The following is a 19,493-nucleotide window of genomic DNA, read 5'->3' on the forward strand; positions in this document are numbered from 1 at the left end:
ATCGTGTTCTTTCCTGGAGGTGGGTTGTGGGTGATTTTTACTTTTGTCATGTTTGATTTTTTTTTTTTTAATGATGATCATACTTGGCTTTTACAAAGACTTAAGTAATGATGATATTTTAAAAATTCTTTCTAGATGAAACTATGTAGCATAGTCCTAGAGATAGAAATCTTTTAGAATAGTTCTATTGCTTTATAGTAAATTTTCTTTAAGGTAGATATTTTCACATCACCAGAAATAATACTATACAGACTTGTCTAATATTAGGCGGTTCAGTGTCCCTAGCTTTGAATGGATAAGAATATAAAAGCTAGTTTGAGTTCATTTAAAACTTGACTTTTAAAAATATTATGTTACCTCTCATAAAATCATTTTGCTTTTTTACCTGTAGCTCCGTAACGGGAGGAATCCTTTAGATCTCATTGCTCCAGGTTCCAGGCTGGAATGTCAAGCTTTCCAGGACTCTTTAAGTACTTGGATTGTTACTGTGGTAGACAACATTGGGGGAAGGCTGAAGCTGCGTTATGAAGGACTTGAGGGTTCTGATAATGTTGAACATTGGTTGTATTACTTGGATCCGTTTCTTCATCACGTTGGTTGGGCTGCTCAACAAGGGTATGAGCTTCAACCCCCATCAGGTGAGGAGCAATACAACATTTTTCTTTTAATATTGGGCCATTATTGTTTATTAATATCAATGAGACTGAAAAATACATTATTCTGCATGTTACAAAAGCCTTTGTTGATTTGCATAATAGAAGTATTGCAAATGTATATGGAATATGTAAATGCCTTTTTTTTTTTTTTGGAGGGGGGAGCTTTGTTGCCTTAGTAATTTGCCACACATACTGATATACCTTCTGCCCCAGCTTTTACTGACTTCTGCCCTAAGTTATACTGACCCCTTACCAAAACTGAAGAAAAGTTCTCTAAGTAGCATTCAAATAGACGTAGGAGTAGGACAGGTCTTGAGTTCAAAGCGGATTATTGATTAAAGATATTCCAGTTTAAAAAAATGAAAAACTTTAAAAAAAAGATATTAAAATAGGAGTTAATGTTGAAATCACTCGCATTCATTATTATATACCGCAATTTGGATGTTGTATTATTTTGTGGACTGGAGTAATCCTTATGGTCTCATGATAGGTGTTTTTACTCAACTACTACCCAGGTTCTGAACAGAGGACACAAGGTACTGAAGTTTAAGTAGGACCGCTCTGAGTAAAGACGGTATAAGTGGGCTTGAACCCCTCCCTTTTCCCAGGGGAAAGTGACTTTTTTGTTTATGTGAATGATTTCAGAGCAGTTATAAAATTTGTAAGTTCTCAGATTACTTAAAGCATCCTGTCTTGTTTTAACTAAAGCCATCAGACATCTGAAAAATGAAGCTGAGTGGCAAGAGATCTTGGCCAAAGTCAAAGAGGAGGAAGAGCCATTACCATCTTATTTGTTTAAGGTAAAAACAAAAATGTGGTAGATAGGGACTTGTCTTCTCACAGTAGAGTACAGCAATATGAGGAAGCTGCAAAGTGTGAAATAACCCCTGGTGTCAGTGAGAGCGCTGTGATGACTGAAGGAGACGAAGAGGTTTCAAGGCTGGAGTGATGATCATCCTTCCTTTTTACCTGAAGGTAGTCTAGGTTTTCTCCTGAATGCTCTTAAAGCATTCTGAGTCTTTTCTCTTCTGCTTTTAAACTACATAGCCCTGACTTGTATTAAAATAAGCTTGTTGTTTTCTGTGGATGGTCCTTGTGTTCCAAATGTAGTGAGTAGGAGTGCTTGCTCCCTTTGGTTTTCTTTTTTTCCTGAATAGTTTTTTCTAGGCTAGGAAGATAATTACAGGACTAGATTATTTAATAGAAGCTGGACAGTTTCATTATTTTAATTAAGAGTAGTTTTCAGGACTTCCCTGGTGATGCAGTGGATAAGAATCCACCTGCCAATGCAGGAGACAAGCGTGCAATCCCTGTTCTGGAAAGATCCCACATGCCATGGAGCAACCAAACTTGTGCACTGCAAGTACTGAGCCTGTAGTCTAGAGCCCAGGAGCCACAACTAATGAGCCTGCATGTTAGAACTACTGAGGCCTGTGTTCCTAGAGCCTATGCTCTATAACGAGAAGTTACCACAGTGAGAAGCCCACACACCACAACAAGGAGTAGCCCCCACTAGAGAAAGCCTGTAGGCAGCAACAAAGACCCAGTACAACCAAAAGCAAGTAAATAAAAAATTTAAAAAATGAGTAGTATTCAGCTATATGTTAGCGTAAAGTAAATGTGAAAATACTATATTTTATTTCCTCTTGGCCTTTGCATTTCAGGACAAGCGAGTGATCGGCACTCATTCATTCTCTGTAAATATGAAATTAGAAGCTGTGGACCCCTGGTCTCCTTTTGGCATCTCTCCTGCTACAGTTGTTAAGGTAAAATGGAGGCAACTGTCTTGGTAAGAATTCTTGTTAGGGTGGCTGTTTTAGGAAATTGGTGGTGTTTTGATCGTTAGACTCTGCTAATCCAATCCATTGTTTCTCCTAAGCTGTGAGGTTAGAATTAGTTCTGTGCACATCTTACGTTTCTAATGTCCAACTCTTTGTGGTGCATTCCTTTTTCAGAGCTTGGTTGCCCCAGTTAACCAAAGCCTGGGTACCAGAGGAGTGGGGTGCACACTCTTTGGGGGCAGTCGTAGCTGTGTCCTATGGCAGTCCTCCATAACTAGAGGAGATCTAACCAGGAGGTAGCCCATGGTATCTGAAAAGTTTGGAGGCAGGCAGTGTCATCAATGTCCAACTAGGTGCCAGGCTCATTGGGTGAACAGGTGTGTGGAAAACAGTGGTCTTAGTGTCACAAGATTGAAAGTAGAGTTGTTCCAGCCATGGATTCCAGATGTAGACTTTTAATCTTTTGGAAGACTAACGAAAACAGGCTTTGGTTAGGAGTACGCACAAGAACAGGGCGGGTTGTCTGTGATGGTAACAGGCCCAGTTACTGGTTATGAGAACTGATGCATAAGGCAGAGAATTTTGTTTTAGGAGTAGAGCAGAAGTCCGTTTACTGAGAGTAGAACCAAAAGTCAGGTGTGACAAGAGGAGTGGTTACTTGGAAGCTGAATCATCTGACCTATTGAGATTTGAATTTTCCTTGTCTCAGAAGAGGATAATTCTTAGAACAAGAAGGGATCTTGAACCTGCAATGGGGCCAGAAAGTCCTTTCTGGAGTCTGAATGGTAGGTGGTAAGGAGCTAGGGGAGGTTCATAAAACCTTCTTTTTGGTATTTGAAACTAGGCTAGGATCTGATCTAATAAACTAGTGTAGCTGACTCCTCTCTAAGTCTGAACGAAGTTTTGTTCACAGCTCACACACTTGGATTTAAATCTAAGCTCTGTTTCTACCCATCTGTGTAACATGGTGCAAGTTACTAACTTTTTTAAACTCAGTTTTCTTTTCTGCAAAATAGGATTGATAATGGTACCTCATTAGATTGTTAGAAAGATTAAAACTGAATTAATATTACATGAAAAGCATTTGATTAAAACAATACTGACATAAAGATAAGATTTATTGAGTGCTTAGTAGTAGTATTAAAACAGACTTAACGTTACTATTAATGTGGCTACGAACTTTTATAACATGTTTATTAGCTACACCAAAGAAATGGCATGTGTGTATGTGCACACGTATGTATATATGTACACAAAAAAAGTTTATCTATTTTGTGTGTTAAATTATACATACAGGTTTTTGATGAAAAGTATTTTCTGGTGGAAATGGATGATTTGCGACTGGAGAATCGTGGGCAGCGATCCTTCGTGTGTCACACCGACAGCCCTGGTATTTTCCCTGTGCAGTGGAGTCTGAAGAATGGTTTACACATCAGCCCCCCTCCTGGTGTGTATTCATTCTTTTCTCATTTGTTTGCTTGGGAATGAGATTTATCATGAGATTTATGAGATAAATGAGATTTATCAGGTGGCTTTACCTGGATCTTTTGTCCCCCCGCCTCCTCACACCCAGTCCAGTCCTTAGTGGTTTGGGGGCACAAGACAAGTATAAACAAAGACCTAGATTCCAGTTTCTACATATTTAAATGTTACAAATTAAGCTTGTGCTGCTGTGCTATGCTTAGTCGCTCAGTTGTGTCGACTCTGCAAGCCTGTGGACTGTAGCCCCTCAGGCTCCTCTGTCCATGGGATTTCCCAGGCAAGAATAAAAGTTTGCCATTTTACTCCAGGGGATCTTCCTGACCCAGGGTTTGAGCCCATGTCTCTTGCTTGCCAAGCAGATTCTTTACCACTGAGCCACCTGGGAAGCCCATAAATTAAGCTTGAAAACTAGGAAAGTATGTCCTACTACTTAGATAAATATCTTCATGACAACCTAGGATTCCATGCAGCCTCCATCTGTGTCTGTCGGGAGGCAGTAGGGGTGAGGGTAGGATGCAATGAGCTTTGGGAGCTGGCTTACAAGAAACAGCCTGAGAGCCAGAGTGAGGACGTGGATTGATGACTGTTCGGTTTCTGGACCTCCTCTTAAAGGGAGATGCTTTGGACTTCAGAGGGAGGATTTTGGTCAAGAGTAGAACTCAGGCTGTAAGTAGGAAAGTAGCAGCTCATTTTCCTCATGTTTGCAGCCTTGCAAAGTTTAACCTTTGACCCTTTAATTAAGGCTACTAAATATGACTTATTTGAGCTGAAATAAAAATTTTAATTTAGAGTATCTGGAAGTATAATATGTTTATCTGATTTTTATATCAGCAAGTCAGATTATTTGACTGGCGATGTATTACACTTTATTGGCAAGTCCTTGGTAAAATGTATCTTCACTTTCCAAATGGTGACTGCTGGAACACTGGACTGGGAGTGTTCTTTTCTGTTCACAAGAGTCACAGACTGTGAACCTTTGTCTTCCGTTCAGCCTTCATTTATCCAACAAACATTTGTGGAATGTTTGCGTTGAGCCAGGCCTTGGACTAGTCACTGGAGAAACAAAAGTGAGAACGACAGTTCCTGCGATGAGCAAATAGGGGAAAACAGTAGCAGAAGCCCCCTGGGTCTCCCTCATCAGTGACCAGACAGTGGGGGTGCCTGCCTGGTGAGGATGGAAGGGGTGGGGTACACACCTTCAGGAGCAAGTTCTTTGCGTGAATGCTCTGAACACCCCAAATTCCTTATCCTGTCTGCCGTCTTTTGTGAGAAGATAAAACATTTGTATTAAAGATATCAGCGCTCTCAGCATTTTTATAGACAATGCAGCTGTCTTTATAAATAGAAGGAAAGTAGTGGGTTTTGAATTCAAAATGGCAGGTGATTTACTGTCAGGAGTTGAAGTGGAGGCAGAGAAAATACGGTGCCAGTCTGAACCTGGGCAGAGGAGCTGGCTGCACATTGTAGGCTGGAGCAGTCTTATAGCCTGCTCTGTGCCTGTGGGGCACTGAACTCCGGGGACCAGAGAGAAGCACAGACCCAGCGGGGCAGCAGGGCTCAGTCAGCTCCTGGCACAGAGCCAGTGCCGTCAGGGTGTTGGTTTAGAGGGGCTTCTGCCAAGAACCCTGTAGACTGAAGCGAGGAATTAAGCTCAGTTTTTTTTGTGTGAAATGAATTCATGACTCAGGTTATGGGAACATTGAGATTTTGTAGAAAAGGAAACTGTTGAGAGTATTAGTAGTAGCTACGACACGTTTTAGGAAATAACTTTATGAAAGAAGTCTTCATTGATTTAACCAGTGCTGTAGGTTGTTTGCTATCTCTTTTCCTTTAGCGCCTAAGTCGTAATAGAAGGATAATGAGACTGGAATTATTAGCACAGATCAAATTCAGTCATAACTGTTTTAAAATCTTTTGTTAAATTGTCAACAACTAATCATAAATACTGCTCAAATAAATGCTTGATTTGAAGTGTGAAAGTTGAAAATTCTCTCCAGAGTTGCTCTATTTTATAAAAATCAATAATACTTTAGATTTGATAGGATGTTTTTTCCTCTAAAATGATTAAGTCCTCAAATTAGCGAAATTAGAAGTCGTGGGTGGATACCAGCAGAGAGGTAAAGCCAGGCGAGCACGTGAAGTGTGAGTCATTGCTCTTTTGTCCCTGCCTAGGCTACCAGGGCCAGGACTTTGACTGGGCCGACTACCTCAAACAGTGTGGTGCTGAAGCTGCTCCCCAGAGGTGCTTCCCTCCGGTGAGAATTCCATGCCCACAGGGCCACTGCTCCGGGGCTGTGGGGGACTGCTGCCTTCCTGCGCTGTAGTGATGTTTACTCTGAAGCCAGTTCTCTCATGCAACCCAGAAAAGCCTCTTGTTGCTTGTAATAAAATGGTCCAAGGAAAAGTTCATTTACTGCAGAAGTTAATTTGTTAATTTAATTAGCTTAACAGTTTTACTGGTTTATTTTTTTATTAGCTGAAATTATATGAATTTAAAATTTTAGTTTATGATTAATTTTGATAGTCCATTAAATATGAAAATATGTTGAAATATTAAGGGGTGAAAATTGTTAAACTTACTCATGGTTAACAAGGGCAAATAACAGTGAAAAGCTTAGGACATAAAACAGTAATTTCTTACTCTATCCAACTTTCCATGGCTTCCCTTCCCAGAAGTATTTACTTCCTATTCTTCTCACTGTTATTCTCATATTTATAGTTCTTTATTTATAATACACTGCTGTCTTTTGAGTTAATTTTAGATGTGTCTCTTGATTCTATATTATGATAAATGAGTAATCTGGCTATTTTACTACTTTTCTCCTCTGTCTTTCCTGTTTCTTCGTCCTATTAGGGTGATTTTACAATTTTTGGTTAAGTCTGAATTTGAGTATTTATGTTACCATGGACATTTAAGTGTTATTCACAGATTGTTGTTGTTCAGTCACCAAGTCCAACTCCCTGCCACCTGCATAGACTGCGGCATCCCAGGCTTCACTGTCCTTTGCCATCCCGGAGCTTGCTCAAATTCCTGTCCATTGAGTTGGTGATGCTATCTAACTGTCTCATCCTCTGCCACCCTCTTCTCCTTTTGCCTTCACTCTTTCCCACCTGATGAGTAGTGCATTATTTTATGATTGCTTTCTCTTTTAATTTGTCCTCAAGTTAATAACTGCCTAGTTTTTCATAGCTTAATTTTCTTTGTTTCTTTGTTATAAAACTACCTTTTCCCACACCATTCAGTAGATTCTCAAAACTGTTTGCACATCAGGAAATCTGTCATTTTTAAATTTTTTTTTAAAGAGACACCCCTCTTAGCAACCCCTTTCTAGACAGGTTACTCTCTTGGCTTGCTGTGTAGTTTTAATTCTGGAAACTGCTCTTCTCTGTGTCCCAAGGAATTGCCTCTCCCTTTTCTTTGGACTTGAAATTCCTGTTTTGTATATCTCATGGCCTCCTTTTTTTGGTTTACTCCCTTGTTTTTGATGGAGTCTGTCTTTCAAAAGCTTCCTGAAATGCAATGCAAGAGACATAAATTTTAGTAGACATTTTGTGTTTGAAAATATCTTCACTCAGCTAACTTGACTCATCATTTGGCTCAGTGTGGAATTTTAGGCTGAGAGTTATTTCATTGTAGAATTTTGAAAGCATCAGTTGTTTTCTGCCTTCAGTTCAGTTCAGTCGCTCAGTCGTGTCCGACTCTTTGTGACCCTGTGAACTGCAGCACCCCAGGCTTCCATGTCTGTCACCAACTCCTGGAGCCTACTCAAACTCATGTCCATTGAGTCGGTGATGCCATCCAACCATCTCATCCTCTGTTGTCCCCTTCTCCTCCTGCCTTCAATATTTCCCAGCATCAGGGTCTTTCCAGATGAGTCAGTTCTTTGCATCAGGTGGCCAATGTAATGGAGTTTCAGCTTCAGCATCAGTCCTTCTAATGAATATTCAGGACTGATTTCCTTTAGGATGGACTGGTTTGATCTCCTTGCTGTCCAAGGGACTCTCAGAAGTCTCCTCCAACACCACAGTTCAAAAACATCAATTCTTTGGCACTCAGCTTTCTTTATTTATAGTCCAACTCTCACATCCATACATGACTACTGGAAAAAACACAGCTTTGACTAGACCTTTGTTGGCAAAATAATGTCCGTGCTTTTTAATATGCTGTCTAGGTTGGTCATAACTTTACTTCCAAGGAGCAAGCATCTTTTAATTTTATGGCTGTAGTCACCATCTGCAGTCTTTTTGGAGCCCCCCAAAATAAAGTCTGTCACTGTTTCCATTTATTTGCCATGAAGTGATGGGACTGGATGCCATGATCTTAGTTTTCTGAATGTTGAGTTTTAAGCCAACTTTTTCACTCTCCTCTTTCACTTTCATCAAGAGGCTCTTTAGTTCTTCTTCACTTTCTGCCATAAGGGTGGTGTCATCTGCATATCTGAGGTTATTGGTATTTCTCCTGGCAATCTTGATCACAGCTTTGGTTCATCCAGTCCAGCATTTCTCATGATGTACTCTGCATGTAAGTTAAATAAGTTTTCTACCTTACAGTGTTGGTATTGAGAAGTTAAAAGACATTCTTGGTCTCTCATATATGACCTGCCTTTTGCTCTGTCCCTGGAAGATTATAGAATCTCCTTTGTCACTACATTTCAATGTGAAACCATGGCTTGGCCCATCTTCACCCATGTGCTGGTGCGTGGAGAGCGGATTCTCTCTGGACCTTTGCCTCTCTGTGCTGGGAAGCTGTCTTGAATCTCTTCTTTGATTCCTTTTCTCTCTCTCTTTTTTCCTTCTGAAATTTCTCATTTTGTTGGCCCTCTGGATCAGGCCTCTAATCCCCCACACCGCCTGCCCCCTCCCCAGCACCTTTCCTACTTCTTAGGATTTTTTTCCCTTGCTTTCTGGAAGATTTCCTAAACTTTATGTTTCAACTCTTGTTTTGAGTTTTTAATTTTTGATATCACATTTAAAAAAATAGTTTCTTTTTGGCTGTGTTCGGTGGGTTGCATGGGCTTGTCTCTCGATGCAGCAAGTGGGGGCTGCTCTCTATTGCGTGCACAGGTTTCTCGTTGTGGTGACTTCTCTTGTTGCAGGGCACACATGGTCGGTAGTTGCAGCTCTCGGGTTCTAGAGCAAAGGCTTAATAGTTGTGGTGTATGGGCTTAGTTGCTCCTCAGTTTGTGGGATTTTCCCAGACCAGAGATCAAACCTGTGTCTCCTGCTTTGGCAGCTGGATTCTTTATCACTGAGCCACTAGGGAAGCTCTGATATCACATTTTTAACTTTTAAAACCTATTTCTTATCTCTGAATATTTGTTTTTAATAACATGCTATTCTTATTTTAAAGATGTGGCAATGTTTCTTATCTTTCAGAGGATGTTAATTACTCCTGCTTTTTTTGTGATGATTCTTCTTGCATAATCTGGTTTCTCCAAGTTGCTTATTTTATCTGTTTTTGTCTCTAGCTTTATTATCTTTAGATACCTGTTAATTCCTCGGTAGGATTTGTTTGATTATATTTAAGAAATCGGGACTAAAAGAAAAGGCTGATTGGAAGCTCTGAGCATGTAGGTAGCACTTGTCCATCTTGAACTACCCAGTTGGGAAGGATCTGGCTGGCCATTTGTTGGAGAAACCTCAATCCATATCTTTATGTGTTCCTTCTTGTGCTTGTCATATTAACACAAGAAGTCTCTTTGAGTCCATTGCATGGCATGTAGAGGCAGAGGCTGGGCCTCCTGGCATTCCGTATGGTAATCCCTGTTTTGGACAGCATGCACACCCTCAACTGTTCCTGTGTCCTCCTGCCCAGGGATCTGATGTTTTACTGCCTAGAGGATAAGTCTCATCTTCTTTAGGGAGGGGAAGGGACAGTTATCCTGGGGTGTGGAATAGAGGAGTTACTCTGGGATTAAATGTTACTTGGAAAGATCTCTCAGATGAGCACATGAGTGAATATTGAGTATGTTATTTGATGAATTTATTTTCTAGTCAATTTTTGAGCATGAATTTAAGGAGAACATGAAGCTTGAGGCAGTGAACCCTCTTCTCCCTGAAGAAGTGTGTGTTGCCACCATTACTGCAGTGAGAGGCTCCTACCTGTGGCTCCAGCTAGAGGGTGAGTGTCAGCTCCCCTGAGAAGCCTTCCTCTGAACAGTCTTCGTTGCCTTCCTGTTTACCCCTGTAATGTGACTTGTTCAACTTAATTGATTAACTAAATAAGGTTCTTGTTCAGAGACTTCTAATTTATAATTTAAGACCTAAAAAGTTGTCTTCCTGTCCTTGACCTTCAAATTTTAGGAAATGAATTTGAATAAAAGCCTTCACTTATAGGGTCCCCTGTTTTCTTGAAGGGGAAAATATAGATTAAACAATATATATTTTGATATGACCAAAATATATGAGCTTGAGCATTAATAACCAGCTTATTCAAGAGATTATACTTTGGTTGTCCCCAACTAGAAGTACCAAAAAGTATGTGAAATTGACAAGATATATTATACTAAAAGTAATACTCAGTGATGGAACAGGTTTGTGAACAGAAAGTAGCATATGAGTACTCATCTCTACAACTAACTATGTTTGGCCTGGATTTTTTTTTATTATTATTATTCATTCCCGGATAGCCAGACTCGGTTCTTATGTTGTTCCCAGTTTGCAGAGTTAGTGTTTAACACAGGGATCAAGAACCATATTAGGTATACATGTTTATGCAGCCCCTTCTGAGCAACTTGTCTTTATCAGTTTCTGATTTGAGCTACCTTTTCTACCTCCTGGCTTGTGCCTGAGTACCAGAACTGATGTTTTTTAAATGAGTAGAACTATAACTTTTGCCTTTTATTTTCCAGTTATTTCATGGAATTCACTACCATATTTGTCTACCATCTGAATATTACTAGTAGTTCTACTAGCTTATTTGCTGTTCCCTAACTAAGGGTCACCCTGTACATTGACTGCCCGTTTTGATCATTATTGGGGGACAGTTTACTCTTTTATAAATGTTTGTTGCACATGAAAAAGTATGTGTGTATTTGCTCTGCCGTGTCTGACTCTTTGCCAGTCTATGGACTGTAGCCCACCAGGCTCCTCTATCCATGGACTTTTCTAGGTAAGAATACTGAGGCAGGTTACCATTTCCTGCCGACTGCAGTAACTCTTCCCGACCCAAGGGCTTGTGTCCCCTGCATTGGCAGGCGGATTCTTTACCACTATGCCACCTGGGCAGAAGTATGACTTTTGTAAAGGAAACTTGCTAAAGAAACTTTGTGTCCTTTGCAACAGTAGAACACTGGATACTGTCTACTAGAACACTGTCTAGGAAGTAGTTTATGAAGAAACTATTCAGTGGTCTTAAAATTGTTTTTTAAATCTAAACAGGTTCTAAGAAGCCCATACCTGAATTTATTGTGAATGTGGAATCAATGGATATATTTCCTTTGGGCTGGTGTGAAACCAATGGCCATCCCCTTAGCACTCCTCGCCGAGCACGAGGTAACTGTCTACTTCTGGGTTGAAGGTTTGATTGTTAAATAGTATGTTGTTTGGCTGTTATCAAGAGGGATGAATCTGGACATTTGAGAGAACAATAAAATTATATTCTGGTTATCCGTTCCTGCCTAGGAAATTATTCATTGCAACAAAACATTTATTATCTCACAGTTTCTATGGGTTAGGAATCTGACACAACTTTGCTGGGACCTCAGCATCGAGTCTCTGGTGAGGCCACATTTCAGGGTGTCAGGAGGGCTCTTGTCATCTCAAGGCCCAACTGGGGGAGGGTGTGCTTCCAAGTTTACTCAGATGTTTGTGGGCAAGAATTCATTTCCTTGTGGGCTGCGAGGCTGAGGGCCTCTGTTCCTTGCTGGCTGTCAGTTGGAGGCTTAGTTTCTTCCCATTTGGGTTGCTTCATGGGGACGCTCACAGCACAGCAGTTGGCTTCCATCAGAGCCAACAACTGTGAGAGGAAGAGATTGAGCAAGAGGCAAGTGCCCATGTTTAGTAACCTAACTCTAAAGTGTTCCTGCCCCTTACTTTTAAATATTGAAAGGTATTTGTATACCATAAAATAACCTCCTTTAAAGTACAGTTGATCCTTGAACAGTATGAATTTAAACTGTGTGGGTCTACTTATACATGGTTTTTTCAATAAATATATACGTCAGTACTGCATGAGCCCTGGTTGGTTGAATCTATGGGTGAAGAACTGCACCTGCAGAGACTGGAATGTAAATTTATACATGGATCTTTGAGTGCATGGGGGTTGGCACTCTAACCCCTGCATTGTTCAAAGGTCACCTGTTTTTAAAACCTAGTTCTGTGTATACTTAAGTAGCAAATACTAGAAATACGTATTGATATGTCTTTATACAGAAAGCCAAAGTAATATTTTTATGCCTCCCTAGGCCAGCTAGCTTCATTTTATATCCAGAGGATATAAAATTGTATAGCTGCTTTGGATAACAGCCTGGCAGATCCTCAGAGTATTAAATATAGTTATATACTCATGAGAAATGAAAACATATATCCACAGAAAAACGTGTACACAAATGTTCATGCTGGAAACAGTCCAAATGTCCATCAGCTCAAGCATGGATAAACAAATGTTATATCTCCATAATGTGGAGTAGTCTGAAATATAAAGGAATGAGGTATTAATACACACCAGAATGTGGATGAAGTCTGAGAACATTATGCTAAGTAAAAGCCAGTCACAAAAGAGCACACGTTGTATGATTCCATTTATAGGAACAGGCAAATCTAGAGAGAGGAAAAGTAGATTGGTAGTTGCCTAGGGCTCAGGGGTGGTAAATAAAGAGGTGATTGCTATGGGGTACCAGGTTTCTTTTTGAGATAATAAAAATATTCTCAAATCAATTGTGGTAATCATTGCCCAACTCTCTGAATATACTAAAGACCAGTAAACTGTGTGTAGTTGTCCCTCAGTATACACAGGGGATTGGTCCCAGGATCTGCCATGGATACCAAAATCTGTAGCTGTACATGTCCCATAGTTGGCCCTCTGTCTCTGCAGTTTTGCGTCTGAGGAACCGGCCAACCTCAGATGGTGCAGTACTACAGTAATTACTGTTGAAAAAGTTCCTGTATAAGGAGACCCGTGCAGTTCAAACTCATGTTGTTCAAGGGTCAGCTGTAAGCAAATATTAGCTTAATGCATATGTAACTTTCCTTTGTCTTTTTATTTTTCTTGACATTTATTTATGGATTTTTTTTTTCTTTGTACAGTACACAAACAGAGGAAAATTGCAGTGGTTCAACCAGAAAAACAGTAAGTAATAAAAAGTATGTTAAATAGAAGAAGGAAACATAAAAATGTTTCTGTTCTTCATCTGTTAAAAAAAAAATGAGTACAGATCTTCCTCAGCTTATACTGGGATCATGTACCAAAAAAGCTAATGTAAGTTGAAAATATCATAAGTTGAAAAATGCATTTTACATCCTTAACCTACCAAACATCGTAGCTTTGCCTAACTTAAACATGCTCAGGACACTTATATTAGCCTCCAGGGTGGAAGAATCATCCGCCACAAGGAACACCCAACTAATATATTGACTGCTCTACTGAAAGCAAAGAACAGAATGATTTTAAGTGTATTGATTGTTTACCTTGTGATCTCCTGGCTGACGGTTTGCTGCCCAGGATCGTGGATCATCCCGCATAACATTAGCCAGGGAAAAGATCAAAAGTCAAAGTATAGTTTCTGCTGAATGCATATTGCTCTTGCACCTTCATTAAGTTGAAATATCATAAAGTGAAACCACTGTCAAGCAGAGATCATCTGCAGTTTACTTGTGTTTTGAGAGGCCCACAAGGCAGTCTGTAGTTTGCTGCTCACATAAATGCAAGTTCGTTTGAATGTGCAGTATCACAGCACTGTCTACATACTGTTGTTTTCCCCTTAGAACATATAAATAGCTTTTAAAACAATTGCTTTTTTTAAAAAAAGTATGATCAAGGAAGCACTTTTTGCTACAGATTTTGCAGTCTGCCACATTTGCTTTCTTCTTAGATTTGAAGGAAAGTAATCCTCACATTTTATTGACCTTAAAGACTATCTCATTACATTTTGTTGCTTTTTCTTGATGCAGAATACCATCCTCAAGGACTGTCCATGAGGGTCTGAAGAATCAGGAGCTGAGCTCCACAGACTCAGGTATAAGTTCAGACAGTCTTAGGAAAAGATGACCTTTAATTTCCTGTAGTGGACTTTATCTAAAAATAACTTAAGCTTATTGGAGTAGCTTCATAGAGGGATCTCTTAATTGTGATTTTAAAGAGTTACAACTGTCTTAAGATATACTCAGTTTACTAATTATCTTTAGGCTAGTATTTCTGTGTGTTTATAATATTTTAGCTATTATTTACTGATCACTTGGCAGTGTTAAAGGCTCTGGAGGTCAATATATTATCCCTGAGTTTCATAAAGAACCTGAGGCTCTCCAGATTGTGCTCTTTTTTTAAACTGGGTGGTTGAAAGATAGATGTTTATTTTTCTTTAAAACCTTTCTATGATATACACACTATATTTTGTCTATATTTTGCAAAAACAGACAGACAGACAGCAACACTGAAAAACATCCTGTAGGCAATACCTGTTAAATGAGACAGGGCTCCTTGTTGGAGGCCAAGCTGTTGACCAGGACTCCTTGGCTCCCTCTTGCTGGTTGTATGACACGTAGCATCTTGGCTCTGTGTTTTAGCACACCTTAAGCTTTTGGGTGGTATTCAGTGAATGCCTCAGAAAGAAACCAAAGCACAGGAGGTCACACAGCTTATAGTAAAAGGGTGAGAAAGGGAACTCATATTTCTCAAGTTCAAAACTTGCACTTTTGTCTCTTCTACCCACTGCCTTTTTGTAACATCATGGAGGATCAGGGCTGTGCATTTCTTTATTTTTGTTGTATTACTGACCATTCTAATGCCCACTAAAACCACAGAATTAAGATATTAATATCTCATGTGATCATAGCCAAAGTCTTTTTGCTTTGGGTTTTGTTGTAGGTCAAGTTACCTTGGAAGCAGAGCCTGAGATTGATATTTGCATGTAGGAGTTTCAGGGGAGTGCTTTTGGGAACACTTCTGGGAAGACTTGAAGGACACAGGACTGGGCAGAGGGAGAAGTTGAGGCACAGTGCAGTTGTAATAGAATTCCTTTCCAGCCCCACAGGGAGCCCTGGAGCTGGTGGAGCCGCTGAGTGTTGCTAGCAGAGGTGTGGTGGCCATACCCTAGTGTTCCCTCAGTGGTCAGCTATGGAAGTGAGCTCTTCCTCCCTCCCCACCTCACAGAGGGTGGGGCCTTGGGGCAGGTAGCTCTCTCCTCCTGAGGGGCAGTTCTAGACTGAGGGTGATTCCAGGATAGACTCACAACTGAGAGCTGTAAACTGCCAGCATTTCCAGGAGCAGGGTGCATCCCCAGAGGGGACCTGGGTGACAGAGATCAAATGGAAAAGTGGGCCCCTACATGTGCTAAGACTGAGTTCTTGGGAATTTCCTGGTGGTCCAGTGGATAGGACTCCATGCTTTCACTGCTGTGGCCCCAGGTTCAATCCCTGGTTGAGAAACGAAGAATCCTGCAAGTCATGCAGCGTGGCCTACGAATAAATTAACTAACTAAATAAATAAAAGACTGTGTTCTTAATTAGAGTGTGAACACTATGTCCTGCTGGGTGCTGTCGGCACTGGGCAAGGGACTTTCCTAGTGGTCCAGTGGCTAAGACTCTGGGCTTCCAACGCAAGGGGCCTGGGTTCAGTCCCTGGTCAGCGAACTAGATCCCACATGGTGCAACTAGGAGTTCACATGTGCAACTTAAAAGAGATCCTGCATTCTGCAACAAAGGTGCAGTGTAGCCATATAAACAAATAAATATTTTTTAAAAACTGGACAGTTTACATACACTTTTCCTTTGGGTTAACAAGGCTGTCATCAGAAGAGCTTCTCTTTGCGTTGTCTGAAAGTAGATGTTATAGTGTTTTTGAATTTTTTTTTTATATTTAGTAGCTGAATTGCCAACTACTCAATATGAGGGGTTAAAAAAACATTATATTGGAGTACAGTATTCATACAAAAAATAGTTGAACAGAGGGTTCTCTAGGCCCAGTTACACCCCACAATACCTGAAGAATTTAGAGATGGGGTTGCAGCATGCTTTTAGCCCTCTGAAGAATCCCAGTGATGGGAGGGCTCCTGCATCATCAGAGGCTGCCAGTGTACTGGTGCTAAGTCACTTCAGTCGTGTCTGACTCTGTGTGACCCCATAGACGGCAGCCCACCAGGCTCCCCCGTCCCTGGGATAGTTCAGTGGTTTTAAGGGACAAACTGTAGTTCTGGATATTCACCATCACTGTCTAGAAATACTCTAGAACTGATTGTTGAGTAGTTGGTCTTCAGAAATTATCATGAGTTCTCAAAGTAAATCCTCCACTTCCTGTAGTGATAGAAGCATGGGGCTCTGGAACAATATTGCACTAACCAGGAGTTAATCTGCAGTAAATCAGGATATTCAATTTCAGCAGAGTGATAGCCCTATAATATACTTTTTGTCAAGTATAAGGTATTTCACACTCAGACTGCATGTGAAGCTTCAAAATAAGTCCTGACTTTATATAATAGTGGATATACTGGTTTTTTCTTCAGTAATCTTGCTTTAGAAGCGTAGGGTAGCATTCTGTTCTGAATATTTGTTTTTCTTCATTTCTCAGTTGTGATTAATGGAAAATATTGCTGTCCAAAGATATACTTCAACCACCGTTGCTTCTCAGGGCCATATCTTAACAAAGGAAGGATCGCTGAGCTGCCTCAGTGTGTGGGACCCGGGAACTGTGTCCTGGTCCTCAGAGAGGTAAGGTTCCTGCCTAGAGTATAAGAACTTAAAGAAATTTCACAGCTGTCTCATAGACTCATTTAGACAAGGATCAGCATGCCATAGATGTGACACCTTCAGGTTTTATCAAAAGTGACTCACATTTCTCGTGTCTTGAACAATGAACCAGGCACGTGAATATTTTTTGCTCCATAGGGAACATTCAGTTGAGCAGTTCTTCACGTGGCAGTTCATCTCTGTCACTGTAGAAAAGTCTTCTGTTAGAGCCCACATGGTCCTCATGCATGACCATGAGAGGTGTCTAAGCCTGAGAGGCTGTGTGGCGTTAACCTGGGACCATGACAGAGTTACATACATACCTGCTGGGCTTGTGCTTCCCCACCAGCGTGCCACACTCCAGGCAACAGATGTGAGGTTATCAAACCTTTCAGGCCTTAGGGTGGCGAGGCTGTGTCTGGAGAGGCTGAAGCTTCTGTGTGTCTCATGACTGGTAAAGGATTGGGAAGCATATGCTAAGAGTAATTCTTGGTTTGTTGCGCCTATTCCTTTCTGACCATAATGTTTAGAATATTTAAGAGGGTCTCATTACTGTCTTACTTGCAACTATGGTCAACTGTCATATCTTCAGTACTATTATTTTGTTAATGCTTATTAATTAATATGACTAGACTTAATCACCTAGGTGACATTCTAGGGGATAGGAAGGTTCTAATGGTCTGCTTTGCTTTTTCCCAACCCAAATTTCTGCCTTAAAAATGGAGCACAGGTCCTCACTTTACTGATCAATGCAGCCTATAAACCCAGCCGTGTCCTTCGGGAGCTGCAGCTGGACAAAGACTCTGTGTGGCATGGATGTGGGGAGGTCCTCAAGGCCAAGTGAGTAGGCGCCTCTGCCCTTTTTTCTCACTCATCCTCAACGGGTGTTTCCGCGGAAAAAGTTAGGGTGCTTCTGTTCCCTGGGGCAGTCCTTCCTCAGCTCTGTGGTAAAGGACCAGCTTTGTTTTCTTTGTTTAAGTTGACATCCTATTGTGAGCCAATCCTATTATAAAATATAGTAAAAGTGAGTTACAGGAAATAAGGAATTTAGAAGATATAAAATGCAAGAACAGCTTTTTTGTTATCAGATTTAAGAGCCATAAAATTACTTTGGCAAGTTACTGTGAAAGTTTGTAAACATTTGCTTTTGTTTTCTGACCTGATTTTGTCATGGATGGGGGGGTAGGGCAGTTGGCTGGTTTTATTGGTCTGTGGCTCATACCCATGTATCACTGCTTCAGGATCAAGGAAGACTCAGTAAGAGTCACTGTTTTTTTAGTAGTTAGTGTAGAAGTTATTATTTGAAGACCTGAAACTTAGAAACAGAAAGCAGGAACTTTATTTTGCTAATTTAAAAAACTCAGCTTTTAGCTGTCACAGCTTACTAGATTATAAATTTAAGTACAATATAAATTTCTCATTGTTTTCAGAATCCTCAAACTGTAAGGGACATATAATACTCTAAGAAGCAAAAATATTTTTCAGGTCTGTTAATATACTTGATTTTTCTCTGTGGAATCACTTGCCCAATATATTTGGTGTCTGATGTCTTCCAATGGCAGATACAAAGGAAAGAGCTATCGAGCTACTGTCGAGATAGTGAAAACAGCAGATCGGGTGACTGAATTCTGCCGGCAAACCTGTATCAAACTGGAGTGCTGTCCTAACCTCTTCGGTCCACGAATGGTTCTGGATAAGTGTTCTGAGAACTGTTCTGTTCTTACAAAGACTAAGTATAGTGAGTCAACTTTTTCAGATTTGTTCACTAATAGCAGCTGACCATACCTCATCTCCTGCAAACTTTTAATTTTGCAGATATTCAGATATAGCTGAGGGACACAAACATCCTGTATAAAGGGCCAGATAATATTTTAGGCTATATTTTGCATATTTTAATATGACTAGACTTAAATCACCTAGGTGACATTCTAGGGAATAGCAAGGTTCTAATGTTCTACTTGTCTCCTTCCCAACCCAAATTTCTGCTTTAAAAATGGAGCTCAGGTCCTCACTTTACTGATCAACGCAGCTTATAAACCCAGTCATGTCCTTCGGGAGCTGCAGCTGGACAAAGACTCTGTGTGGCATGGATGTGGGGAAGAATATGCTTTTGCATATTCTTTTTCTGTTTTATTTTCATTTTTTAAAAGAACACTTTTAAAAATGTAAACCAAAACAGGCCATGGCCACGTGGACTATGGGCCCTAGTTTGCCAACTTTTATGTACAAACGGTGTATAAGTTAGCTTTTGCCTTTAATAGGATATATAATCCGTTTTTACAGTCTGCAACTATTTATGTGTCCACTGTGTGCCACTACTGTTCTAGCACTGGGATACAAATGTAAAGAAAAAAATTCCTTCTCATTGAGTTTACATCTTAATGTGGGATACAGATAGTAAACAAGTGAAAAAGCAGAAGTGCTATGGAGAAAAATGAAGCAAAGCAGGAGAGTGAGGAAGGCTAGCAGTTGGGATGTTGTTCATACAGGTGGCCAAGGAAGACTTCCTGGCAGATAACAACCTGAAGGAAGCAGCCAGCCATGCAGACTTCGAGGGAAGAGGCAGGAGTGTGTTGTAACAACACCTGCTACCTCTCATTGCTTATCTTTTCCCTTGTGAAGCTGCAAAAAGAAAAAATCACACAGAATGAAAATTTTAAAATATTGATTTATTTTGCTGCACGGGATCTTAGCT

General features: G+C 40.4%; 1 protein-coding gene across 6 annotated transcripts in view; it reads left to right on the forward strand.

Moving 5' to 3' along the window:
- The window catches only part of SFMBT1 (Scm-like with four mbt domains 1), a 117,585-nt gene that overhangs the window by 90,547 nt on the left and 7,545 nt on the right, over window positions 1–19,493 (forward strand). For all 6 annotated transcript variants that reach the window (XM_010851696.1, XM_010851695.1, XM_010851694.1 and 3 more), the window contains exons 7-18: window positions 392–638; window positions 1,365–1,456; window positions 2,321–2,422; window positions 3,734–3,884; window positions 6,092–6,174; window positions 9,914–10,040; window positions 11,300–11,413; window positions 13,166–13,208; window positions 14,030–14,094; window positions 16,641–16,780; window positions 17,529–17,638; window positions 18,361–18,536. In XM_010851696.1, coding sequence (XP_010849998.1) covers window positions 392–638; window positions 1,365–1,456; window positions 2,321–2,422; window positions 3,734–3,884; window positions 6,092–6,174; window positions 9,914–10,040; window positions 11,300–11,413; window positions 13,166–13,208; window positions 14,030–14,094; window positions 16,641–16,780; window positions 17,529–17,638; window positions 18,361–18,536 — 1,450 coding nt within the window. The remainder of the gene's footprint in view (window positions 1–391; window positions 639–1,364; window positions 1,457–2,320; window positions 2,423–3,733; window positions 3,885–6,091; window positions 6,175–9,913; window positions 10,041–11,299; window positions 11,414–13,165; window positions 13,209–14,029; window positions 14,095–16,640; window positions 16,781–17,528; window positions 17,639–18,360; window positions 18,537–19,493) is intronic.

The sequence above is a fragment of the Bison bison genome, unplaced genomic scaffold (assembly GCF_000754665.1).
Source record: "Bison bison bison isolate TAMUID 2011002044 unplaced genomic scaffold, Bison_UMD1.0 scf7180017864304, whole genome shotgun sequence".
NCBI lineage: Eukaryota > Metazoa > Chordata > Mammalia > Artiodactyla > Bovidae > Bison > Bison bison.